The sequence below is a fragment of the Orycteropus afer genome, unplaced genomic scaffold (genome assembly GCF_000298275.1).
Source record: "Orycteropus afer afer isolate SDZICR_OR568_19922 unplaced genomic scaffold, OryAfe1.0 scaffold00009, whole genome shotgun sequence".
NCBI lineage: Eukaryota > Metazoa > Chordata > Mammalia > Tubulidentata > Orycteropodidae > Orycteropus > Orycteropus afer.
The window spans coordinates 2,337,823-2,364,626 of NW_006921596.1; the positions used below are offsets into that span (position 1 = coordinate 2,337,823).

A 26,804-nucleotide genomic window follows, 5' to 3' on the forward strand; every position below is an offset into this window, starting at 1 on the left:
GGCAGTTCAAACCCACCAGCCACTCCTCGGAAGGAAGATGGGGCAATCTACTTCCATAGTGATACTGCCTCAGAAACGCAAGGAGGGGTCGCTATGAGTCGGGTCCAACTCAACGGCACATAACAAGAAGTTTGGCTTAATGTTATATCGCTGTCTTGAAATTCTTAATAACCTTAAACAATGGATCCTACATTGCCCTTTTGCACTGAGCCCCATAAATTATATACCTAGTCCTGCCCCCTAACTTTAAAAAAGAAAACAAAACTGGTACAGCTTTACAGTGGAAAAACCTAACAAACAAGGTTTCAGCCAGGTGGTCAACGTCAACATCATCAGTGATAAGTTAGGGTGAGAGCACATGATGGCATAACTGCACTTTGCCTCTGGGATCTTCCTCGCAAGAACCCATATCCCCAGTCTAACCATGAGTAAGGCATCAGACAAACCCAAACTGAAGGATATTTCACTAAATAACCTGACCAGGCCTCGTTAAAACTGTCAAGGTCACCAAAAACAGGGAAAGTCAGAGAAGCCAAGAGAAGACTAAGGAGACATGACAACTAAATGTAATATGGTGTCCTGGATGGGATCCTGGAGCAGAAAAAGAACATTAGGTAAAAACTAAGGGAGTCTGCATAAAGTACAGACATTAGTTAATAATAATGTATCAGTATTGGTTCATTAGTTATGAAAAATGTACCACAGTAATGTTAAGAACAGGCGAAACTGGTACAGAGTATATAGCAACATTCTTTACTATTTTTGAAACTTTTTGTAAACCTAGAACTGTTCTAAAATAAAAATTTTTCATCCCCCTGACACCCACCAAAAAACAGTGCCATTGAAGGAACCGCAGTCTCAATGGGCCAGAAGGAGAAGTTGGAGGAAGGGCAGTGGACAGATAGTCCTTGCCTTCTCTCCGACTCTTACCTGCCTCCTCCCTCTCCAGTCTCCCCATTCACTATTCACCTGGGAAGAGGTAGTGGGCGGCAGCGTGAAATGGCAACACAGTCTTAAAATAACTTTAACTCAAATAATACTTTTGCTTGGGGATAAATTTCTCCCCCTGGAGACCACCGGGTGCTGTTGAATTCGCTGGCTGCTTTGCCATACACTAAATATTGTGTTTCTAGCAGTAAATAGCATGTGGGGAAGAGGAGGAGTGTGCTGGGGTAGTCTGAGTAAAGCAGAATTTACTTCATCCCATTTATAACCTGCATTGAGATTCTAAGGTGGCCACTAGCCCTCTCTGATGTCCTTGGTCTGCCCTAAGGCACTCTGTCCTCTCCCTTACATGAGGGCAGGCATGAGGAGGCTGGCAGTGGTGGCTGGCCATAAGTGGAGAAACAGTGAGCAAGTTGCAATGGACTTGGCCAAGTCAATCACCTCATAGGCAAGCAAAACCTGGGCAATGAGAAAGGAACACAAAAGAAGAACTGATGCACTTGAACCCACACCCATGGTTTCCAGCCAAACGAAAGACAGGCATATGAGTTGAACATTTACCTCAGGTAGATACACTCCTTGGAGAGAACAATCATGGGAGAAAGAAGGGCTGCTTATGCACAGGGAGACAGCTTAGAGGACAGGAGTGCATGGAGGGATGGACACTGGGAAGGGGTAACTATGGGGAGGAAGTAGGAGGGGAGCTGTTGCATTGTAGTAAACTGTGGTCAATGACATGAGACAAAGTGTATGTGAACTGCTGTATGGAAAGTGAATCTGCTCTGTAAATCTTCACCCAAATCACAATTTAAAAAAAAAAAATGGCAGGTCCTACTGGCTGCCCAAGGGCCTGGTAGGGCGGAGGTAGGAAAAAACAAAAGGAGAAGAAGAAGAAGAAGAACTACTCATGCATTCAAATTGTGGTGTTGGTGAAGAATATTGAATATAGTGTGGATTGTCAGAAGAACAAACAATTTGGGCTTAGAAGAAATATAATCAGAGAGAGAGATGCATGGGAGGTACAGACAACAAAGATGAAGCCTTTTGCACATATAGTACTTTGTTGTCATTGAAGGCAAACATTGATTGATACATGGGTGGATAGATGGGTGAACAGACTGAACTATGAGTTATGTCTACACAAGGGGGGAGTATGCCCATGACCACGTATAGGGTTGGAAGACAATGTTTCTACAAGTGTATTTGTATGTTCTGTAAGAATTCCCAGGTATATAATAGAGCTGACAAGGGACAAGGTTATAGTCACTTCTTGGCCATAACCAGCTACCTAGAGGAAGTGAATAGTTGGACCTGCAGGCTTGGGACCATAGTTGCAGGAGACATCAAGCTCAATTGGCATAACATACTATACAAAAACATTGTTCCACATCCTACATTGATGAGTAGTGACTGAGATCTTAAAAGCTTGCAAGTGGCCATCTAGATGCAATGATGGGTCTCTCCTCATCCAGAGCAAAGAAAAATGAAGGAAAACAAAAACACATGGAAACAATCAGTCCAAGAGACGGGTACACCATGCAACCCTCAGCCTATACAACTATGAGACCAGAATTACATGGTGCCCTGCTACCACTGTCAACCACTCAGAGGGAGATCTATGTAGGGGATCCTGGATAGAGTGGGAGAACAATGTGGAATAAAACTCAAAATCATAAAAAAAAACAAAAGGATGGGGGAGAAGGGGAGACCAGGTTTGCTGGTCTGATAGAACCTGATGGAACCAGTGAAACTATGGCCCCTAGCCGCCCTTCAGGTCTGGAATTGAACACACTCCTATGGCTTCCAGCCAAACAAAAGACAGGCATATGAGCTGAACAATTACATTAGGTAGATGCACTTCTTGGAGAGATCAATCATGGGAGAAAGAAGGGCAGTGTATGCACAGGAGACAGCCCAGGGGGCAGGAGTGCATGGCAGGAAGGACACAGGGAAGAGGTAACTACGGGGAGGAAGTTAAGAGGGGAGCTGTTGCATTGTGGAAAACTGCAGTCAATGTCATGAGACAAAGCATATGTGAGCTGCTGTATGGAAAATGAAATTTCTCTATGAACTCTCACCCAAATCACAATAAAAATTAAAAGAAAGAAAGAAAGAAATACAATCAGAACTTTTCTTAGAAGTGAGGATGGAGTGACTTTAACTCCCTTACTTTGGACGTGTCATCAGGAAGCATCAAGCTCTAGCAAAAGACATTGTGTTTGGAAAAGAAGAGGATCAGTGAAAGCAAACCTTCAATGAGATGGATTCAAACAGTAGCTGCAATAATGGACTCAAACATACCAGTGATCAAGAAGATGCTGCATGATCAGGCAACATTTCATTCTGTTGTACATAATAGGATGCCATGAGTTAGAGCTGACTTGGACACCAACAAGTTAAGAGCCATATTTTATTCATTAACAACTACTGCCCTACACCCCCCTATGGTGACCTGCATCTGTCAGTTACTCCAGAAGTGGAGTAGGGGTCCTAGATGTATTGGCTTGTAATGTTCTCCCTGTGAGGATCAAGACTTGCCCCATGAGCCAATGAGCAAGTCAGATTGTGAGAACGTTTTGGTATGCTTAGTGTGCCTGGCTTGCCCACCATCTGCTCTTCATGTGTTTCTGTTTGAGAACTGGCTTGCTCAATAACACCTCTTTGATGGGAAGCAGTGAAAAGGCAGCACCTGCTACAGGAAGTGGGTCCCCTGGCAGCCCACCTAGTGGTCCTGAGTCATGTATATCTGGGTACAGGGTCTTCTAAGTACTAAGGAAGGGAGAAATCTTCAAGAGGCCTGGAGAGACCTCACTTTTATGGGGTGGGCAATAAGATACTCGTCTGGCCTCTCAGTGCTTTCGGATAAGAACCTGAATAAATACAGTTCTTCCTGGAATCACCTCCTGAAACTTTACCCAGGCTAAGGCTTCCTTCATGTCCTCCTCCCCTGTTCATCTCAACATCAACACCCATTTTTGCCCAGGCTAGAGGTTAGCATTGGTGCCCAAGGCCAACAATGCTCTGCTCTTTTCTGCTGCCCACCCACCAGTGCTCCCTGCTTATCTCCCATTCACCCACTTCCCCTTTAAGATCCCCTTCTCCAAACCACCATCATGCCACTTGCCTTGCCACCTCTACTACTACTACCAAGTGGCCTGTAGCCCTCAATACCTGTGATGGGTCCACACCACACTAGCCCACACCTAGATAGATAGGTCCTTGTGGTTTGTGCTAACTGCTCAGCATAGACTCCTGACCCTAGGTTATGAACTTCCTGAGTGGGAGGAGGGAAATGGGTGCTCTCCTACCCTTTGCACCATGCTGTTGGGCCTAGGTAATATAGTACACACAGAGGACACAGAAGATACTGGTGCTCCAGCAATGAGCTGACCATCTGGCTGCAGACAGAGAACAGCCCATCATCATCACTAAAGCTCTGACTGGATTTAAGACCCCTTCCCCTTCATCATTCCAGCAAGCATGACATGGCTCTCCTTGCCTGCTCCTTTGAGACATCTAAGTTAGCTACTGCATCTTTTCTGCCTCAATCAAAGTACTAAGTCTTCTTCACCTTTGTCCTGGTCTCAGCATGAACCCATGCTGTGTTTGGGAGAGTGATAGGGATGGGACAGGCTTTGAGGGGGACAGTGGACTTTCAACATGGCATACTGGACAACTGTGATTGTTTTCTGGAACTCCAGCTTCTGACAGTAACCAAGTCTCTTGTTATGGATGGTTAAGCAGCTGTCTCATAGTGTTATTGCTCTGTTTGTGTGGAATTTCCTACAACCTTGGCTCCAGGGTGTGGGGACTACACTATGCTCTCCTTTTAACTGCCCTGTGTAGTAGAGCACTGGGCTCATACCTCCCCCTTGTTGAGTGTATGCTGGGTACAGAATTCCCTTTGGAGGATTAGGGGAAAACTCATGAAACTGCCACCATGTTCTTGCCTCCTCACCCTTGACTACAGTGACCCAAGGAGTGGGGTTTCTGACCAGAAGTCCATCCCCAACCCTACTCCAGGAACTCTCCCACAGAAACTTTTCAGAAATTCTGAGAAATTCTCAGTGTCTTGTTTAAGTTCCAGCCTCCAACACACAGCACTTTGCTGAAGAAACAGACCAAGCTGGCTTCTGAAGAGCCAATGGCATGGGCTATGATGAATTACCTTATAAAACTAGAAACTCCAACTCTTCCCCTTGGGAGGTGAAGGAGGAGGTAGAGAACCATCTTTGTTGCTTTCACTCATTCAGTCAAAAGGTAGTGACAATGCAGCAGTGATCCAAACAAAGTCCCTATTCCCATAAGCTTACACTAGGGGAAAGTAAATGAGTAAATAGGTAAGTGTATGAATGAATAAGGTGAGTGACTAAGTCAATCAGTGAACAACTGAACAAGATCCCTTCTGAAGGACTCAAAGATGATAATAGAGGACAGCATGTTTAGAGAACAGCTGGTGGAGGGATATTTTGTACTGGGAGTCCCAGAAAGGCTGTGTAAAAGTGACGTTTGAGGAGATCTGAATGATGACATGGAACCTCCCAATGGCAGTCTGTGGCAAGGGCATGCCTGAGCAAGGACAAAGGTCATGAGAAAACCTGGCTTGTGTGTCTGAGGATAGAGAGAAGATAACAGGACCTCAGCAGAGTGACAGAGCAGAGAAGGCCAGGCCTGACTATGGAAACTGATGGCCATCGATTTTATTCTATGTACATTGGGAAGTCATGGGAGGGTTTTAAGCATGGAAGGGAAGTAGTCTAGTTTACCAGTTCAAATGACTGCTCCAATCCCTGGAACAATATCACTACTCAGTCCCTGACATGCCTGACTCTATCAGGCACTTCCTATACTTCAGAATGCTGTATCCATCAGTGTTGTTGAAACCTTGCATCCAAATTGCCTGGGAAGTGATAGCTGTCAAAGTTGGCTTCTGAGCCAACCACTGATCCTACCATTGTTACATGGGGCCTTGCTTTCCCCCTTTAAGCAGTTCAGACAAGAAGATGAGCACAACCTGGAGGACTCTGGTCTTTTCCTGTGGGCACCCTCCTTCTCTAACTACTCACAGCTCCTCTCCCCTATAGAGCCTCATGGGGCCTCACCTCACTCTTCCATCAGGGTACATAGCTCTTAGGGATGCTAACATTTTTTGAAAGACTAACTAAAAGAAGACAATTAATTCCAAAGCTCTTAGCTTCACAAATTTTCAGCAGAAGCTGCACAGAGCTGATATGCAGACTTGTTGCCCCATGTGGTTTCCATGAAAACTTTCATCAAATTCATGGCTGCCCTGACCCGCCACATTCTCCCCCTGAAATTTTTTCTTTAGAAAAGCTGGACCCTGATTTTGTAAGAAGGCTGGTAGAAGGTGGGAATCTTTAGCAAAATAATGCATCACCATGAGAGTTTGCTCCCAGATCTGCACTCCCACACTGTTGGTCCCATGTCAGATCCCCACACGTCTATATGCACTCTGGTTCTCCATCCTCCCAGCAGGCCTGACCAACTCACAATAGCCCACAAATTTACATCAGACTCAATCATAGCTCTATGATGCCAGGCCCTACACTGTGATTTTAGGTTCCTTATCACCCAGAGAAAGAGCTGTGGTGTCACCTTTTCACCTGAGTCCTGATTGGCTCCTGGACAAGTACCCTTTGTATTGGAAGAGATTAACTCAGTTAATTTTAAGTCAACAAGCCTTCCCTGTTATATCTGGTGACCATGATGGAAATGCAGCTAAGGACAAAGTAACTCAGGCCTCACGGGACTCATTGTCCCACTCCCAGAACATGGCAGCCTGGGCTCTGGACCGCAGAACCTCGTATCCCAGCTTCTTTCAAGAGGAGCTTGAGACTGCATAAGGCATGACTGTGGGATGCTGGAAAACAGGGTCTTTCTGCATTTCCCAACTTGTACTAGAGAAGCCATATCCTCTCTCAGAGGATGAGCTAGAAATGGGGAGGTAAATCTCTCTTTGGTGAGGCGCAAAGATTCTGGGGAAGAGGTTGGGGTCAGCTACTCCTTATGCAAGAAAGGGTGAAAGGTCACAAGGCTGGGGTCAGCTACTCCTTATGCAAGAAAGGGTGAAGGGTCACAATGCTTGGGGAGGGTCAACCCCATCCTTGTTGAGTCCCTGAGTGCTGCAAATCAGTACCACTTTCAGGTGCTAATGCAAAGTTTAGAAGTTTGAATCCACCCAGAGGCATCTCAGAAGAATGGCCTGGCAGTCTACTTCCAAAAAATCAACCGCTGAAAACACTGTGGAGCACAGTTCTACTCTGACACACATGGGGCTGCCACGAGTTGGAGTCGACTCAATGACAACTGGTGTTTTGAGTTTTTAAAAACCCATCCTACATAATAATAGTGAAATACTATACTTTCCAATGCACACAGACCTACGCCACAACATATACCTCAACATCTATACCAACACATAAAACACATACCAATACACACATCCCAACCACCCTCACCTGCACACACATCAGTGCACCTACCCAACATACACTCAGTGCATGCGCAACTACATCCATATATCCACAGCCCAAAACACACACCCTAACACACACATCAAGACAGACACATAGAAACACACACATCCTCAGCAACAAACACCCAAAAAAGACATTAATCCAACCTACAGATAGACATCTACCACCCACCTGTCAGCTTGTGTGTTATGATATTGGAGGCTATGTCACCAGCATTTCAAATACTAGCAGGGTCATCAGGAGCTCTGGTAGCATAGTGGCTAAAGCACTTGACTGCTAACCAGAAGGCTGGCGGTTCAAACCCACCAGCCACTCCTCGGAAGGAAGGTTGGGCAATCCTACTTCCATAGTGATACTGCCTCGGAAACCCAAGGAGGGGTCGCGATGAGTCGGGGCCGACTCGACGGCACATAACAACAACGACAACAGCAGGGTCATCCACACTGGACAGGTTTCACCAGAACTTCCAGACTAAGACAGACTAGGAAGAAAGGTCCGATAGTCTCCTTTCAATAATTAGCCATGAAAACCTTATGGATCACAATAGAACATTGCCTGATTTGCTTGTTTTAGACAAATCATCACAAGGAGGGCATCATGCTTGGTAAAGCAGAGGGCCAGAGAGGACAAGGGAGATCTTCAGGGAAATGGGTGGGTACAGTAGCTGTAATGAAAGACTCAAACATGATGGCAATTATGAGAATGATGTAGGAGCAGGCAATATTTTGTTCTGTTAGATACATAAGGTGGCCAAAAACACCACAGAGATACATATAGCAACACAATCCCAAGACAGTGCAACCACACTCACATCAAGGCATCCATATCCCAACATACTTACCATTCAGACATATATGAACCCCAGTATATAGAAAACCCCCTCCCAACACACACAAAGATACAACACATGTTCTAGTGAGAAACTATGGGTAATTTGAGCCTCTTCACCCCACACTCCCTGCCCAAGATGGCAGTTTAGGCCTGAGACCCTTCTTTCCAGAGAACATCTGAGGTGGGGCCAGGGTGAAGTGGCAACCCAGAACATTCTGCTTTGTGTGGCTGGTGTTAAGTGACTGCTTGGTTCACCTTCAGTGCCAAGAAGCAAGACAACAAAGAACTCAGCAGCCCCTCCTCTGGAAAGCTTCCTGGATGATAATTCTGCCCTTGTAATTTACACCTCAGAGGATGGTGCTGACCAGGGAGGAGGATTAGAGACCTCCTCTTTCTCTTTCTCTTCATCTACCAGTGGGAGATTTCCCCCTCTGCTTTTCTGGAAAAGAAGCAGGGTGGGGAAAGCCAACTTCTGGGAGGAGAGCTCTAAGTATGTTTACAAGATAGCACTGGCCAGTGCTGAGGCTGACCTCTGCCTGTGTGTCCTTTCTCTGTACCACCGCCCACACCGAGGCCACCTCCAACCTGAGCTGCAAAGGAGAGTACTGTGACTGGGAAAGTGGGGTCCAGCAAGCTCCCCCAGGCAGAGGGCCAGGTCCACTCCACCAGGCTGTGCTTCTGTAGCCTCAGAGGGGACAATTCTTTCATTCTTCCTGACTTAGGACACTAGGGGCACTTGGAGACATTTGTGCCCTGCTATGAAATGTGACCTTGTGCAGGAGTTGGTAGAGAGGGATACTTGCAACCATAGCTTTGGGACTCATGACTTCATGTTTAAGTGTCAAGCTTGGAGTGGGTCCCAGTTGGTCCTCACCAAAATTGAGTGAGTCCTGGGGTATCCCTCTCCTTATTTCTTTTTCAGAAGAGTTGTGTGGACAACCCCTACTGGCACACAAAAAAGAGATGTCATTCTCTGATCTCCCCATCAGCCTGCTCCAATAGGAGGTAGTCTGTGCAATGGGTAAGTTGGAGATGGGGCTGGGGATCAAAAGGGTTCTGCCATTCTCAGCATGCACCCCATTCCCAGTGCAGTCAAATGGAGAAAGGAAAACACAAGAGGTCAGATGAATATGGATTTGAATCTCAGCTCTACAAATTCCTAGCTTTGTAACTCAGTACAACCTCTCCATTCCTCAGTTTATATATCTGATGGCATCCTCTCCAGATGATGCCTTCTGTGAAACCCCTCCCTTTGCCTAACAAACAGGAGCCCAGAGTCCACTGCTAGCTGCAAAGGCCCCTCTGTCTAGCCCTGGAACTTAGGCACACCTGCACCTGGTCTCTCAGATGGCAACCTCCAGCCATCTTCCACTGTGTCCTTTCAAGCTAAAACAAGTACAAATCTGTGGTCAATCAGTGTTTCTACTTGGAAAGGAGGCAGTGGAGGTGGAGAAAGTGGAAGAAAAACCATCAGGCTGCTCCCCTTTGCCTGGAGGATCAGCCAAGCACTACCAGCTGGGCCCACACTCCATGCAGTTAGTTGTCATAGCTCTGTGGACCATTCTTCAGAGTCAGATCATCTTCTCTTCAAGAGCAGAGAATCACATCTTTCTTCCTCTTAGGCCCCACTCCTCCACTAATGTGGCCATGGGGGAAGACATGCTGGTTGACTTTGGTGGTGCCCATTGTCATCTCCAGGCTAAAATGAGGCTCAATATTACAAAAAGAGGAGAAGGGGCAGAGATTGACATGGAAAAAGTAACCAAGGAGCTAATGCTCCCATGTAGCACAGTCTCATCTCTAAGTCCTAGGCTCCTGACAAGTTACAGAGCTTTAGCCACCTTGCTCAGGGATGTTTAGACATCTCTTAGGATACCCTGAATAGGAGGATAAATACTTCTGCTACTGGCAGAACCTGGTGGCCATGGCATTTTGAACACCATGTGTCCTCCATCTGAATCCGTGGGAAAGCTCATCTGTTCCATTTGAAGTGACTGGGCTATATAAGATCACACTCTCCTCCACTCGAAGGTGAGCCTTGCTTGACATGAGCCAGGTGATGCATCTTATTCCCCTGGCAACAGGGTCTGGTCCAGGGATGGGCATAAATGTAGAGCAAAACATAAGTGAATGCAAGGAGATAGTTGCTGGACCTCCAGAGAAGAGTGTCCTTCTGTTTGGTGGTATGGGGATGTGAAGTCTGAACATGGCAGCCTCTTTGCTACTATAAGGAGACGAATCCTTGGGAAGACTGCTAAATCTGCTTCACTTGAAGAAGATCAACCTCCAAACCTTTCAGTTATATAAACCACTGAACCTTTGTGATTCTAAGTATAATTAAAGTCAGTTTGAAATGGGACTCATTTGTGGTAACAAGGTATATAGAGAAAGTGGGCAGAGAACAAATCACTTTTGGGGACTCTACGTGAAGGCTGGGAGGAAGCTGCTCACCCAGAACAACCTAAATTAGGCCCCCAAATCATCATCCACCCAGATAGTGTGATAAGCACAAATGATCCCACCCATTTATGGGGCCACCGGTAACTGACCACCAAATTCAATGAGCATAAGTCTGTGAATCCAGCTCCTTGGTACTATGTAATTCCCAACAACCAATCCATTGTCCAAGTGTTTCTTTTTGTAACCCAGTTATTATTACTATTATTATTATTGTATAGTACAGAAATAATCATAATGATGGCTTACATTTACTGAGCACTTAGCCCTGTTGAGAGTAGTGTTAAGCACTTTTTATATAGACAAGTGTTACCATCATGATGGTTTTGATTAGGAGGCTGAAGCATTGAGAGGCTAAGGCACACCTGCTAGGCTACACAGCTCCTAAGGCCCAACACCAGAGCCCACAGCATGATCACCACTGTCTCTGCCTCTCTGATGGTCCTGCAGGTCAGCCCTTGGGATCAAAGAGCAAATCCTTCAGCTGCACTGGGCTAAGACCCTGGAGCTGTGCCTCCAGCTGCAGGACTGCTCATCAGTCTCCATGCCATATTGGACTTAAGGCAGGGAGCAGAGATGGGAAGATGCCCAATGAGAAAGAAGCCAAAAGGAGGGTCTCCTGGCCCCACTGCCAACCAGGCACAGTGGGTCCCATGGCAGTGGCATGACCTCACCAACTACTCTCACCTGCCCAGGGCTTGAACACAATAATCAACACAAAGTCCACTCAATCCCCAAACCCCGTGGATCCTCGGTCTCTATTCCTGGAACAGTGAAGGAAATCTTTTAGAGTTACCCTTCAACCATGAAAACATGTGGGAAGGGAGAAGAGAGTGAGGGGTGGGAGAGATAGAAAACGTGGGGGCTGAACGGGAGCTCTGGGCCATCTAGACTGCTGTACCATCAATCCAACATTGTGCACAAAAATCCAAGGCTCAGAAAAGGGAAGAGAGTGGTCTGAATAACTCAGCAAACCAAAAACTAAACCACTTGTCATGAAGCTAACGGTGACTCACGGTGAGCCCATGTGTGTCCGAGCAGAGCTGTGCTCCATGGGGGTTTCAGTGGCTGATTTTTCAGAAAGAGATCACCAGGCCTTTCTTCCAAGGTACCTCTGAGGGACTCAAACTACCAACCTTCTGGTTGTTAGCTGAGCACATTAACTATCTGCATCAACCAGGAATTCCAAAATAATCTAGCAGGGTGGTTAAAACCTGCAACTGGGTGGGATCATGCTCTGTGCCAAAGTGTGTATCCTGCACTCAAAGCCACTTCTTAAATGAGGGAATGTCTTTGTCTCTGATTAATAACCAGGTTTATGATATTTTATTCCATCTGAAAACTAAGGCCACTGAGCTATGATGTTTACTAGAAGAAATTGCTTCTACCCATTCTCAGGATGGATCCATATTTACTTCATGTCCTACCATCCAAAAAGAAAAGTGCCTGAGAACCTCTTCTAGGACTCCTAATGATGGGCATTTGGGTATATTATTTGAAGAAAGCCCTGCATACCACTCACCTGATCCTCTGTGGGGTGGGTACTGGCAGTTCCTGAGTCAAGTTAGGTTGTTGTTGTTAGGTGCTGTCGAGTCATCTCCAACTCATAGTGACCCTATGTACAGCAGAATGAAACACTGCCTGGTCCTGTGTCAGCCCCACAATCCCTGCTATGCCTGAGAGCATCATTGCAGCCACTGTGTCAACTCATCTTCTTGAGGGTCTTCCCCTTTTCTGTTGACCCTCCACTTTACCAAGCATGTTATCCTTCTCCATGGTCTGGTCCCTTCTGACAACATGACCAAAGTAGGTGAGACAAAGTCTGGTCATTCTTACTTCCAAGGAGCATTCTATCTGCACTTCTTCCAGGACAGATTTGTTAGTTCTTTTAGCAGACCATGGTAGTTTCAGCATCTTCACCAACTCACCAACTCAAAAGCATCGACTCTTTTTTGGTCTTCCTTATTCATTGTCCAGCTCTCACATGTATATGAAGTGATTGAAAATACCATGGCTTGGGTCAGGCGCTCCTTAGTTTTCAAGAAGACATCTTTCATCTTCAGCACTAGAAAGAGGTCTTTTCAAGTTAGGTTGGTTTGGGTAAAATGACAAAACCTGAACCTCCTCTTCATTGCATGAGGTCTCACAAGCCCTCCACATGCTCTACTCCCAGGATCTAAAACAGCTCACATAGACACTACCTGACCACCTGACCATCTGAGCCCTGCCCTCCCCATAGGACTTGGGAACAACTGATGTAGGTAGCCTGGAAGTTCAGGGTGGGCAGGGGCTCTGAGGCAGAGTCAGAGAGCCTGACCCTCACTGCTTCATGTGGAGAGTGGTCCTGCCACTATGCAGCATGGTGGGCAGCCTGGTCACTCCTTTCAGACTCATGCTACAGCAAAGCTGTGGGCCTCTCCCTCCACGAGCTCCCACCCTGGTGCCTGGCCTGCCCACCCTTCCAGGTTTAGAAAGCCTTCCTCAAAAGCACCAGTCTGACCCTCCTCCCAGAGCCTCTTCTGTAGACAATAGGCACAGCCAGGGACAGAAGACCACAGAGAAAGACAGGGGCCATTGTAGTCCAGAAGTCACTGGGATGGAACAGAATGCACAAAGGGAGCATGTTACCTACCAAAGGAGTTACTTAGGTGATTATGGAGTTCCCTTAACTCGTTCTGATCCCTCAGAAACAACTGTGGATGCAAAACAAATTGGTGTGCCTATAGTTCCTGGGATAAACCCTCCAATGCCCTGACTGCCCTTCGTGACTTTCTGTGCTGCCTCCTCCCCCAGCCTGGGAGTTTCTGTGGGTTGATACATGGCTTTACTCATCTTTGTATTCCCAGTGTCTACACATTGCTCTGTGTTATGAACCTACTTAATAGGCATTTCATCCTTGAATGAATTAATGAATGAACAAGCTCATAAGTGAACTTATGAATGAACAAATGAGTCACAGAGTAGCTTGGTGAGAGTGAACTACCTAGCTTTAGGGGGAGAGACCTCACTGCACCCTTAGGAGGAACTTTCTGACAGTGGAAGGTCCAGCATAGGAAGAAACTGCTCAGCACGCAGTCCACTGCTGGGTTACACACACTGCAGCCCCCGAGACTCCACTGAAGGGAACAATTGTGCCAATGGACAGAAATATTCAGGTGCAGACGTGTTCACACAGTGTTGCTTTTCAGAGTGAAAAAATGAAAACAGATCTTATGTTCAGCAGTAGGGGGTTGGCTAAATGATTTTATATAGATTTTTTTTCTTTGATTCTCTGTACTTCTAATTGTTCTTCCAAAAATATATGACTTGTATGATGCTAAAAAAAAAAAAAAAAAAGTTCAACTGTTATATTATAGAAAGGGATTTACAAATGACAGCCTATGGGCCAAATCAGGCCTGCCACCTATTTTTGTAAATAAAGTTTTATTGGAATACCTTCATGCTCATTTGTTTATGGCAGATATTGAGTAGTTGCGACAGAGACTGTATGGTTTACAAAGCCTAAAATATTATCTAGCTCTTTACAGAAAAAAAAAATTATCCTACCCTTGCACAGAATATTTGATTAAAAAATATGACATAATTAACTAAAACCTATACCATATTTGTCAATTATGATGTTTTTAAAAATATACCTTTATAGTGCAAAGAGTTAAGCACTGGGCTGCTAACTGAAAGGTTAGAGGCATAAGACCACCCAGAAGTGCCTCAGAAGGAAGGTCTGGTGATCTCCTGAAAAACTGGCCACTGAAAATCTTATGGAGCACAGTTCTACTCTGACACACATGGGTCCACCATGAGTTAGAGTAGACTCAAGAGCAACTATTTTTGTTGTTTTCATTGTTTGTTTGTTTTAGGTACGTAATAAAGATTGGAAAAGCATGCACTAAACTCTGGTTTTCAACACGTTTACCACATAGCGGTTATCTCTGAGTCATGGTGGGCATAGAACATGTTGCTGTCAAGTCAAGTCCAACTCATAGCAACCCGACAGAACAAAGTAGGGTTGCCATGGTTGCAATCCTTATGGAAGCAGAGCCTCACCTTTCTCCCATGGAGTGGCCGGTGGGTTTGAACTATCAATCTTTTGGTTAGCAGCTAAGTGTTTACCACAGCAACAACAAGGCTCTTAGTGATGGGCATATACATTTTTAAATTATTTTCTTATTTTTATTTTGTATATATTTTCTAAGAGTCCAAGGTGAACACTTTACTGTACTTTATAGTAAGAAAAATAACAGTAAGAGGTTATTGAACGGCAACAAAAGTGGCAACAAAAGCAGCAACAAAGTTAGTAAACGTCCATCTTGGAGCAGACCAAGAGAAGAGGGTTTGAAGGTCAGTAGGGATGGGCATTTGGAAGGGGTCAGGCCCCAGCTAGAGTTTTTCCTGCCAAAGCCCCTCCCACAACTGCTATAATCTTATGTCACACTGAAGCTTTTCAGAGGGATCACTACAATGTCTCATGGCAAATTACTTTAAAACAAATACAAACACCCATTTTAGCAACAAAATAAGCAAAACGTATTTAGCAATAAAGGCAGGCATGTGTTTGCCCTGGTCTTCAAGGAAACAACCACTGCACACGTTTCATGGTAAACGAAACACAAGCAAGTTGGAAAGTTTCCAAAATGCCTCTCAGGATGATTGAAGGCAACAGAGGGTGTTCAAAACCTACAAATGATAACCACTGAGTTCAGAGTTTCTAGACATTACTTTAATGAAGAGAAGGGAGTACCATGAAGGGGATCAGTTTGATCATGCATCATATGGCATTAGAAGTTAGATCAGACAAAAAGAAAAGTCTGCCTCAATTCCAGTCCAACCAACCAGGTGCCTCTGTAGAGGGTGTAAACAGCAAAAATTGATTCCTCCGCAAAATATCCTAGACCCAAAGCACAGAGTCAAACATAGAAAGGGTCCCCAGAGGTGGAAAAGCTGAAAAATGACGCCACCCTTGGGAAGCAAGTGGTGAGGTGCTAAGAGCCAAGCCAAGCCCACCCATGACCTACCTCTTAATATTCCCATCTGAATCAGCGTGCTGGCTTGGAACCCCAAAAGGGAGGGCCACTCCCCCCCAATGTGGCATGATGGGCAGCGCAGCCAAGCAGCCAGCTTGTGCTATGCCTCCCACTTCTCTCAGACACATGCCACATGTCACACAAAAACCCCAAGGCTTGCAGCAATGAAGAAATGGAGCCCAGAAGAAGCCAAGCCCTGGACAACTTTTTCTTGGTCGGAAACAGAACAGGAAGCAAATGAATCCACTTGGCCCACAGCCCTTGCATTCCGCCCTGGCCCACCCATCAGGTAGCAGCAGATAGTGTTCAGACACGCATTGTTCTGAGGCTCCATGGATTTTTTTTGAAGATATGGATCAGGGAAAGGATGGTGGCAAATCTCAGTGCTTAGCTCTGTGCTGTTTGTCCCAAGCCGCAGCCGCCAAGCTCTGGATCCTGTCTCTCTAGCACATTTTAAAGACACATTATTCCTTTCTTATATTACTACTAATAAGCCCTGATGTTATAGGGTTCGATCAGTAACTAACCAGATCAGTCTTGGCTGGCTTCATACCACCACACCCACGACATACAAGTACTTAGGAGAAAACAGTAAGTGAACTGCAAGACAAAATACATAGATGGAAGTATTGCCCAAGGAAAGTGAGTACATGCTGACAATGGAAAACTAAACCAGATCTGGCTAGAGAATTAATCAGAGAGGCCCAGGAAAGAAAAGCCAACACGTAAACCAAGTGCAAACCGAGGCCGGCCCATTTTAGCTAAGCAGCTCCTGGAGGACTCCAGCCTTACTCAGGTGCCTCAATGCTCAGGTTCTGCCCAACTAAAAAAGCCCCAACCCTCTGCCCAAGACCTGCTCCCTGGATTCCTTTTGGGAGGGTCCACGGCTTTCTGAGAAGGGCTTTCCAGATGGCGTCTAGCAGCAGAAGTGCCAAACTCCACAGCTTAAGTAAATGTTGCCATCACCCCGTCCTGCCAGGAAAAGACAAGGGGGACCCACTGCTTCTCTCAGCTTCTGTGACGTGCACTTCCCTAAGAGATCAGCGAGTCCCCCTGCCACCTGCCTGCCTACCCCTCTGCCCTGCACCCCCCTCCCAGGGCCCCTTTCCCCAAACCCTCTACATTTGCAACACTGGAGGGGCCCCCTCCTCCCTGCACTTGCTGCCCCATCACCAAGGGTGGAGGGATCAGTTTGCAAGATGCCAACAGAGGGGAGGGAAACAAGGGGAGGTGAGGAACCCAGAAGGGCAGCAAGGAGGCCCAAGGGTCACAGATGGCAAAGGTTCCAGCCCAATCATCACAAATTTAGGAAGTCTGCACAAATCCAATCTCCTGATCTCTGCAGGTGTTTCTCCACCCCTACCATCAACACTTCAAAACAGCTCTACGGTTAAAGGAGCTAACTGCTGGCTCCTCTGACTTCACAGGCGGGGAGAAACGCTCACCATGCTGTTGTTTCCCAATGGACCCCCTCAGCTCTCCATCTCAGAATTCTCAAACACCCCAGCAGAATCATGGGGGCCAGGGAAATGGGAGGGGGGGGCTACTGAAGCTTTCTGTTGGCACAGCAGCTTGTTCCACTGAGACCCTGAGAACCTTCTCCCAGAGGAGGGCAGTCAGGAATCCCAGCTGGTCAAACATGAGAGCACCTTTCACACCTTCCGCTTTCCAGGATTGTGCTGTTTACAAGTGGGGTGCATAGCTTCCCATCAAAGAAAGGATTCACAGAAATAAGCAATCTGGTGGGGAAGGGTGAGCAGGGAGACCCTTCTGTTGTTGCCCCCCAACAGATGCTGTCACAGCTCTGCAGAAATGGCCCCTCGTAGTGCTAACATCTAGTCAGTTCCGACTCGTGGTGACCCCAGATGTTATAGAGCAGAACTGCTCCACATAATGTAATCTTTATGAAAGCACCAGGCCTTCCATGGAGTGGCTGGGTAAGTTCGAACTGCCAATCTTTTGGTTAGCAGCCAATCATAGATCACTTGAGCCAACCAGACTCCAGTGCTAACATGTGGGCATAATTACTTACTTACCTGAGGGGGATAGTAAGTGAGCTGGTGAAAGGCAGCCCCTGGAAACTCATGATACCTGCTTTTGGCCAAACCCTCAAACAGAGGACGCACTGTGGCTGTTTGCAAAGCTAAATGCTAATTCCAGCCAACACACCCAATAGCTGTGGCTAATAAAATGCCCATGGTGGTGGCCAGGACCAGAGCCCCAAAAGAACCTCCCATTCAAGTTAATAGGAATCCCGCAGCAGCTAATGCTTCATGCTTTATTTTGAAAATTGCTTAATTCTTTGCCTCATTGTAACCTGTCCTTAGCTAATCTGTGTTTCCCTTACTACCATTAAATTTAGATTTAAATGAATGTTCATTCCTCAGGCTGGTGTGCTAACACGTGCGGAAGTGAAGCACTGTGGAGCACTTGGGGCTTGTAAGAGCTTCCATACTGTTCCTCACAGCAGCCAAGAGAGAAGGAAGGGGCACTGGGCACACGGTGCCCACCCCGAAGATGGGCAAAGGGAGACATCCAGGGGTCACCCAAGCCAGGACTCAAGCAACTGGGCCTCCAGAAATCAGATCCATGCTGACCCTGAGTGATGTCCTGGAAATGGATTGGAACATAGACAAGGCTTTGCCCATCACCCACTCTTTGTACAACACTCCCAGTCTGAAGACTTTGAGAGTTTGTACAATTTCTCTTGCTAAGAAATGTTACATGACCGTGCTTCCGGGCAGCACCGTAGAAGTGGGATTTACAGCGATGTGCAGAGGGGCTCACAATGAGTGGCAGAGGGGCCAGACAGCACACGCCAGGGCTGAGTGCTACTGACTGTTCCAAGTAATTGCTCCTAAACACAAGATAATGGAAGTTCACCAAGTAGATGGGAACTTTAGGGAAACAGGAGCTGCTGGCAGGAACCTTGCTCCTAGCAGAAGGAAGAAGATGATGTGACAGCCCCAGGGCCACCTCCTGGTTTCCCCAAAGTAACCAGCATCCGAAAACTGCTTTAATCCCAGCTTCTGCATATTGCCCAGAAGGCACAGACCACACCACAGACCAGCGGGAGGTCACTGGGACCTCTGAGCTTTGCCCCATCTGACACCCTCAAGAGAGAGCCCCAGTTTCTGCAGCGTATTAGTCTAGGCGGGCAGCTGCTTCGGCTCACAGGAAGGGCCCTTGCCAACGTCTGCCTGGGCACAGCTTTGACACACACAAGCCGAGCCTCTGTAAATCTCCACAAACACGGCGGGCCGCCTGCACACACTTCCATGTCGGGGACTGAAGGGCTGCATATGGCGCTCGATTTTAACAGCTGAGCTTTAAAAAAGTGCAGCTTTTCATCTCCCTGAACCAGCTCCCAAATTAGGTGAGTGGCAGGAGACGGAGGGAGACAAGGAGAGGGGAGTGCAGAAAACATTACATTTGATTTTACAAGGAATTTCATACTACTATCTGCTCACAAAGTCACTCTGCAAAATTAAATAATGCTCCCCGACTGTCATGCACCAGTGTACCAGTTTTAAGTTAGATGATCTCAAAAAAATCACTTTTTAGTTGGTGGGGGTGATAAAAGGAGTCCATTTATGAAGAAATCACTACTGTAGTTTAGATTTAAAAAAAAAAAAAAAAGTAAATTTATAAATGGGATTATTGTTCTCCAAAGTTCTGCTCAGCAAAGGGATTAGTGGCCACAATGCCCAAGGGCATCCCCTGGTCCTCTTAATTCCTTGTCTGGAGGTGGAAGGTGGTTGGAAAGCAGCAAGAAGCAGCAGCCTGATGGGGCAGTTCTCCTGGAGTTGCCTGGAAACTTTCACTTTCTGTTTCCTCCGTTCATAATGACTGTCTTCTCTCTGCAGCCAGCTCCCCTCTCCCCCTCCCAGCCCCCTGTTGCTGCTCACCATCCCCGAGCTCCAGTATAAAGTTTGGCTTTTGCAGCAGGAAGCAGCTGGGCCAAGCAACCAGCGAATGATAATGACCTCAGAAATCTGCTGTTCGCTCGGCAACAATAGGGTGTTCAGTCTACTGGAAAATTGTGTTCATCAGCTAACTCTGCTCAGTTACTAATTGACATTGCCAAATATTTTAAGAACAATTGGAATGCACAAGGAAAAAAAAAAAAAAAAGATCTTAATCCTCAGATTTAAATTTTTTAACTTTTTTTCCCCTCTTCTTTTAGAGGCCTGGGTTGGTTTGTATGGAGCAGGCAGTGGTTATCTGGGATGGGAGAATGGGAGAGGGAGCCACATGAGAAAAAAGAGGAGGAAAAGAAAGCAAATCTATCAGATCACTAGCCACCCAATGGAAATGCAAGGAAGTCCTGGATAAGTGCTTTTGATGCAGTGGTCAATGGCCCCACACAGGATGGAGACCCAGCATTTCAGGAATGCAGCTCAAGCAACAAAAGAATATCCTGCAAGTCTTCCAGCCCAGCTGATCAAATAACCCTTGTGAAACCCTTGTCCATCTCAAAATATTACACCAGAAGTAGTAGGGGTTAACAATATTTTCATCTTTGCATCTCTCCCCGGCTTTCCATTGATCATGTAACTTAGCCGACTTTATTTAATGAACAGAGGGTCAACACATTCAATTACCCCTTTCCTATCATCAAGACTTCAATTATCCCCATTCCAAAATTATGGAGAATGCAGAAGGTAACTGCCCTGCTGGATATAATGAACAGTATCGTTTCTTAGTACATTAAGTTTTAATTATTCTGAGCAGGATTTCTGAAGCAAAATCTGAAGAAACAGAACTTTGGTGGTTTCCTGACTCAGAGTGAAGATAGGACCCAAGCAAAGTCTTAGAGGAGATCTTAGGGAAAGAGGCAGAGAAGAGTTCAACAGGAGCGTGTGCACACAAACCAGAAACCAGGAAGCATCTGAACACCTGCTTTCTAAATGTCATGAAAGAGTAAAATTTATAAGCTCCAGCTTTCTAAAGAGTTTCCCTGTGCATCGTACACGAAAGCAGAAATGACACCTACGACAGTGTGAAATTATTAGTAAGTCAAATAAAGAACAACAACAACAAATAAAACAAAGGCAAAGGATGAGGAAATGATCTGTGTGACTAGTTTTGTCCATTTTCTCTTAGAAAATATGACCTCTCAATTTGTCCAAGGTCCTCGTTTCCACAGTTGATCTTAAGCTTGGTTCTAAGCAGTTTGGAGAGCCAAAGAACAAACACATTTTCTGGTTCACTGGAATCATTTTCACATGTTCACTGATTCAAACATTCTTTTGCTCACATAACAAACAGCTGCATCCCACATTAGCCTAGCCAGTGACAGTCGCCCATCTCGGCAATAACTGTTTGATTGCAAACTTGACCCCTTCTTCGTCTCGGTCTGAGCAAGACATTTTTAAACAGCCACTCCATTCCCAATCCTCCTTTGCAAAGAATTACATCAGATAACAAAGGACATGTCTGCCACTCATTGTGAGCCTTCTGGAGATCCCTTCTAAGAGGCTCTCTGTAAAAAGGTTTTTTTTTATGATGAATTCAGAACTACTATCATGTTAAGAGCAGCAATTTATAAAGAAGAATCCATTGGTTAAGATCTGAAAAAATAGTTTCTCAGGCCCTACTGACCCAGTTTTCAACAACAACCAAAAAAAAAAAAAATCAAGTGATGCAAATTAAGTTTTGTGATATTGTTATGCAGTCTGAGAAATTTGTAAAACGGTGGCTTGCAGTTACTTCTTTGTGGAAGCCTTAATAAGCACTTCTTTCTTAAGAGCTAAAAGATATTTTTTTTTTTTCCCCTTTACCTTGTGGGTTTCTCTCTAACAGGTAATAATAAAATACCTATTGTGCCAAGATTTTCATTTAAATGCCCTTTATACGTTGCACTTTATACAAGTCATACTTGTCAGAAATAAGAGCAAAGGCTAACTGGGTTTGGTTAAGGTCCTAATCCCAGGGCAACCTGAACGTTCCAGACATGCAACTGATTTGGGCTGCATATTGGTCTGCCATCCATTTTCCTACTTAGTCCTAAAATTATGAAAGAGTCTAATTTGAATATGAAAAAAACAAAGGAGTCAACCAGAAATGAAAGACTCAGTACTTGCAATTGAAACATACTTCGGTCAGGAAAATAAAAGTGAGACGATAACTACAACTCAAGTAGACTCTTTTGAGTCACAGGCATGGTTGGTACTTCCAAGCAAAAATTTTTTTTTTTTCCCACCGAGTGTTTGGAGATATGAAAGCATCAGAGAAACAGAGATAGGAATAGCATGAGGCTATCACTTGGCCAGAAGGTGAGAAAAACATGGTAAACACGTCATTAATGAAGCCGAGCATTTGGTGTCGGAATATTCTGCTGAAACCTTTTCCTTTCACCAGGTCTGGGAGAGTGATGGAAATCTGTCAATTTTAACCCCACATCACTCCAGAAACTTAGGAGAGTCAGCTTGCTGTCTGCTTTCTGGCCCTCAAAGGTCTCCAATCTAAAAGCAGTTAGAGTACACTTCCCAGAAGAGGAGACCTCTTCGTGGAGTCCAGAAAGAGTCCCTCCTGGCAGTGACATGCCTGGCACTTTGCTGCCTCCACGGCGTAGAGAGACGTTTTTATAGAGTCCCCACCATCAGTGAGCAAAACTTGAAGGCCCTTCCCTGTATCTAAGTATGTTCCCTGTGGTAGTCACTCCAAATAGTGTGACCCCCAGTACTCCTGTCTCTGGTTAGACTTCTAAAGTGTCTCACCAGCTATAAATCGCAAACGAGTTTAGGACTCCAGGAGTAGACACCGTGTTTCATGGGTATTTAAGCAGCAGCATTAAGTGCTATCGGAATCTCTGGAATGTGCAGTTCAGATTTATGTGTCTTAACAATTCTTTTCTGGTTTGTAATAAGCCAGCAGACTCACACTTTATTTTTAGATTAATTTTGTCCTAGAAGAAGGGTATATTGAAGCATGGCAATAACAACAAAACTAAACCGGCGTGTACTTAATAACCATAGTACTGAATTGCCTCCCATGCTAAAATATTCATTGAAACTGTGAAGGAAAAGAGAGAGAGAAAGGAGAAAAAGAAACTTAAAAAACAAAAATGACCCTCAACAGTCTGCTGCCACATCTTTAACAGTGGGCAATGCAATGCCTTGAGGTGCCTCAAACTGTCTTTCATTTTCTAGACTTAATGGCTGATTGCAGAAATCAATGTTGCCATTAGTAACAGGGTTTTTGTTATGGCATGATTTCCTCTGTTGTTAGGCTGCAGAATGATTACAGTATTAGCGAGGTGCTTTCTTTACAAAAGGGTAGAGATATAACTTTCAATTTACTATCCATTAGTAAGGGGCCTTGGAAACATGGATGAAGGCAACATCTTACCTGCTGTTAGGTAGTGATTTTAATTTAGCCATCTTAGGCTAGGGTTTTTTTTTTTTCCCCCCCCATATTGGGCCAGGAAGCTTCAGCTTTTCACAGACATTTTGATGACAGATTTTCTGCTTTGCTATTTTAGACCCCAAAGCTGTATTACCCGTGTAACACAGTACAGTTTAAGACGAGCAGCCACACATCTGCGTTTTCAAACCTCTGTGCTTTCCTAAACCATCAGGGGAAAATGCCATGGTTCTTCAGGTAAGACAGGCCCGACAAGTGGGCTACGTTGTAATTTTGGAAGGGGACAGGAGGTAGGTTTGGTGTAGGGAAGGAGCCTGGGGTGTCCAGGTGAGAGAATTATGGGACTACCTTTACTGGGAAACATGGTGAGGGCCTCATCTTGCAGATTCATAGCATGGGTGGTGTCCAAGCCAGTCCAGGGCTCCAGAGACAGGCAATGGCAGGTGAGGTCAGGGCACGAAATAAGGCTGCAGGCCAGGCAGGAATTGCCACTTATAAAAAACCCTCCCTGCCCCCAGCCATCTCCACCACAAGTGGGAGAGGATCAACTTACTTTCCTGGTAGCCATGGTTCAAGGGAAGACCACGAGTTTAAATGACAGCCTTCCCCTGTGGCAGGGCAGCCTGAAGGGAAGAGTGGCACTGTTCAGCAGCCAATCCACCCATCAAATGCCAGCCAAACATGTGACCTCAGATCAGATTCTGAAGAGCAGACAAGGCCCTTCTTCAGCTGAGGTCAAGTGCAGGACCAGGCAGGGCTCCCCTGAGAGCCGCTCTTCCCCATGGGGTGCTGCAATCTTCCTCGTCAACCTACCTGAGGAGGACGGCGAGGAGGGGTGCGGGCTGTCCTCCTGGGCACTCCCTGTTTGGGAGAGGCCACCGCCGACCCCACTCTCCTCGGTGACATTGGAGGAGCCTGGCGTGGTGGAACGGCTGACTGACTGGGACTCCTGGTCACTGCCGGACCCCCGTCTCTCATCCAGGCACGTGTGCAGCCCGTCCTCGTCCCCCTTGCGGTCCCGCTTGTGAACTCGGGAGTGCACGACCACCTGGTGGTAGGTGCGGAACACCCGGCCACAGTCAGGGCACTCGGTGGGCTTCTCCTTCATGTTCCCGTGACCCTGCAGGTTGTAATCGAGCGCCTGGTTCAGCCCGTGTGACAAAAAATCCCGACTGCCTTCTAAAGGGTCGAGCTTACTTGGCAGGTCTCTCTGATTGCCCACTTTAGTGCTGTGAACCAAATCAGCAGGCATTTTCTGTTTGGAGCCATCTGCTCCCACTAACATGTACTCCCGCTTCTCCTTATCAAACATCACTCCGGCGTTTGCCAAAGTGTCTTCGTGGTTGCGCTGTAGCTGATGCTCTTTAGACAAGAAGCCATGTTCCATGGCCATGCCCCTGGCCATGAGCTGCCAAGCCTGGTAGCTGTTCACGGGGTCCATCTCGGCTGCTTTGGCCGCTGCCTGCAACCGCTCGATGCAGCTGGATTTCAGCGGTGGCACGAGGTTGAGGCACCCCAGGAGGGAGTGTTTGTCGCCCTCGGGGACGCCATGGGCCATACTGGAGATGGGAGACAGCAGCTTCCCCAGGACCTCCTTCTCCTTCATGGGCAGCTCCCCTTTGCCATAGAGCTGGCTGGGCTCACTCAGGCTTGCCTTGTCTGGAGCCACGAAGCCACTTTGCAGGCAGGAGAGGTACCTCGAGTACAGGTTGGCATGAGCCTCCTGGGACATGCTGCCCATGGGCACCGGCACCTCAGGGTCGCTGGGGGACTTGTTCTTCACGGACAGCTTGTTGAGGTGCACCTTCATGTGGTTCTTCAGGAACCAGGGCTCTTTGAAGCGCCGGCCACAGATCTGACAGCAGTGCTCAAAGGAGTCTTTGTGTTTCCGCATGTGGCCTTTCAGGAACCACGCCTGGCTGAACACCTGGCCGCACACCTCGCAGCGGAACTCATTGGCTGACTGCTCCCCACCGCCGTTGGGGCCCTGGCCCTGGGCTGACTCGGCAGTGATGTGGGCCTTCTCCACGTGGCTGATGAGCTCCTCCTCCTGGGAGGCTGCGAAGTCACACAGCGTGCACTTGTAGGGCTTGTGCAGGATGCGGATGTGGCGGTCCAGCTCCTCCCGCTTCTTGAACTTGCCCTTGCAGAAGGTGCAGCGGAAGCCAGCCGCCGGGGCCACCACGTCCTCCTGCATGCTGGCCGGCTTGGGCGAGGGCACCGGGTTGGCCACGTCAGGCATGCTGTGGTTGGCAGGCAGGGCTAGGTTGCAGGTGGCCAACGGGGCCTGCTGGGTATGCGGCGGGGGCTTGAGGTCAGGCCGGGGCTGCAGAAGGCTGCTCTTGAGCTGCTTGTCCCGCAGGATGGCCCTCTCCTCCAGTTCATGCAGCAGGCGGTTCTCCTCGCGCACTCGCCCACGCCCCTTGCCCAGGTTGCCTAGCTTGTGGGTCCGCAGGTGAATCTTGAGGTTCCCCTTCTGAGCCGCCCGGTGGTCGCAGTAGGGGCACTTGAAGGGTTTCTCGCCGGTGTGAGTGCGCATGTGCAGGGAGAGGATGCTGTTAAAGCGGAAGCGCTTGCCGCACAGGGGGCAGGGGTACTTGCGGTTTTTGCGAGCATCGTCCTCGATGTCACTCATCTGGGACATGATGCCCAGGTTCTGCCCATTGAGGAACTGCTGCAGGTCCACCCTCCCGTTGAGGCTGGTGTCAACCTCCCGGCCGAGCTGGTTGGCCAGGAGTGCCATCTGACTGCCCATGGGCTGGCCACTCATGGGCACGTGGGCCTTCTCATCCAGGGGGGCAGGGGTCTTCTCCTCGGGGTTGGGCCGCGGGTGCAGCTCGGGGAAGGCATGGCTGAGCTGCGAGGTGACCTGGTGTAACTTCTGACTCATGGCATACTGGCCATTGAGGAGAGGGCTGCTCAGGTGGGGCTCAGCTTCCGGCGTCGCCGAGGACACTCCAAGGCACAGACTCGCTTCTTCCATCCCTGAAAGTAAAGAGAGAGTTCAGACATGTGCCAGGCACCATGACGAAAGGAATCAACAGCATCAGCTGGGGGGAACTGGCATTTCATGTCTTACCTACACATAATAATGCTAAGGAATTATAGTCAAAAACAATAATAAAGAAATGAATTATTAAATGCCAATTATGCAACATGGCGTTGCTCCTCCAATTTGTTTTGGGGAGAGAGAGTCTTCCTTGTATTTTCTATTTACAGACTGCAATTATTCATTCACATTTAAATTATTAATGTTTTACCACTTTCAACACCTAATAACAAGTCAAGGGTCTACGTGTTTAACTTTTCTCCTCCCTACCCCAACCCCCCTTTGAAGCACCTGTAACCTGTTGGTTCAGTTCAAAAGTTTGCCTTCGAGCAGAATGGCAGGCATTAACTGTGAGACCAAATCAACTCTCACTTGGAACTTTCGTTGCCATTTACGATATTCAATACATTCACCAATCTGAGATGAAAGAGATTATTTTATGATTTGGCCAAAAAAAAAAAAAAAAATCCAATGGCATGATATTTACTGGTACATAATAAAACAAGATAATGTTTTGGGAAAAAATAAAGTAAAGGACAGGCTTTAGAACAATAAAAGAGATTTTGCTTTAGTCAACAAAAAGTGCAGTAATATCTCATTAAGCTGATTAGTATGCTGCTTAGAAACAGTACTAGG

The 26,804-nt window shown here is 46.7% G+C and overlaps 1 protein-coding gene across 1 annotated transcript in view; it reads right to left on the reverse strand.

Moving 5' to 3' along the window:
• ZNF536 (zinc finger protein 536) overlaps positions 1-26,102 on the reverse strand; it is a 363,327-nt gene extending 337,225 nt beyond the window's left edge. Inside the window, exon 1 of the mRNA XM_042781867.1 lies at positions 23,933-26,102. Coding sequence (XP_042637801.1) covers positions 23,933-26,102 — 2,170 coding nt within the window. The remainder of the gene's footprint in view (positions 1-23,932) is intronic.
• Positions 26,103-26,804: the final 702 nt, after the last annotated feature.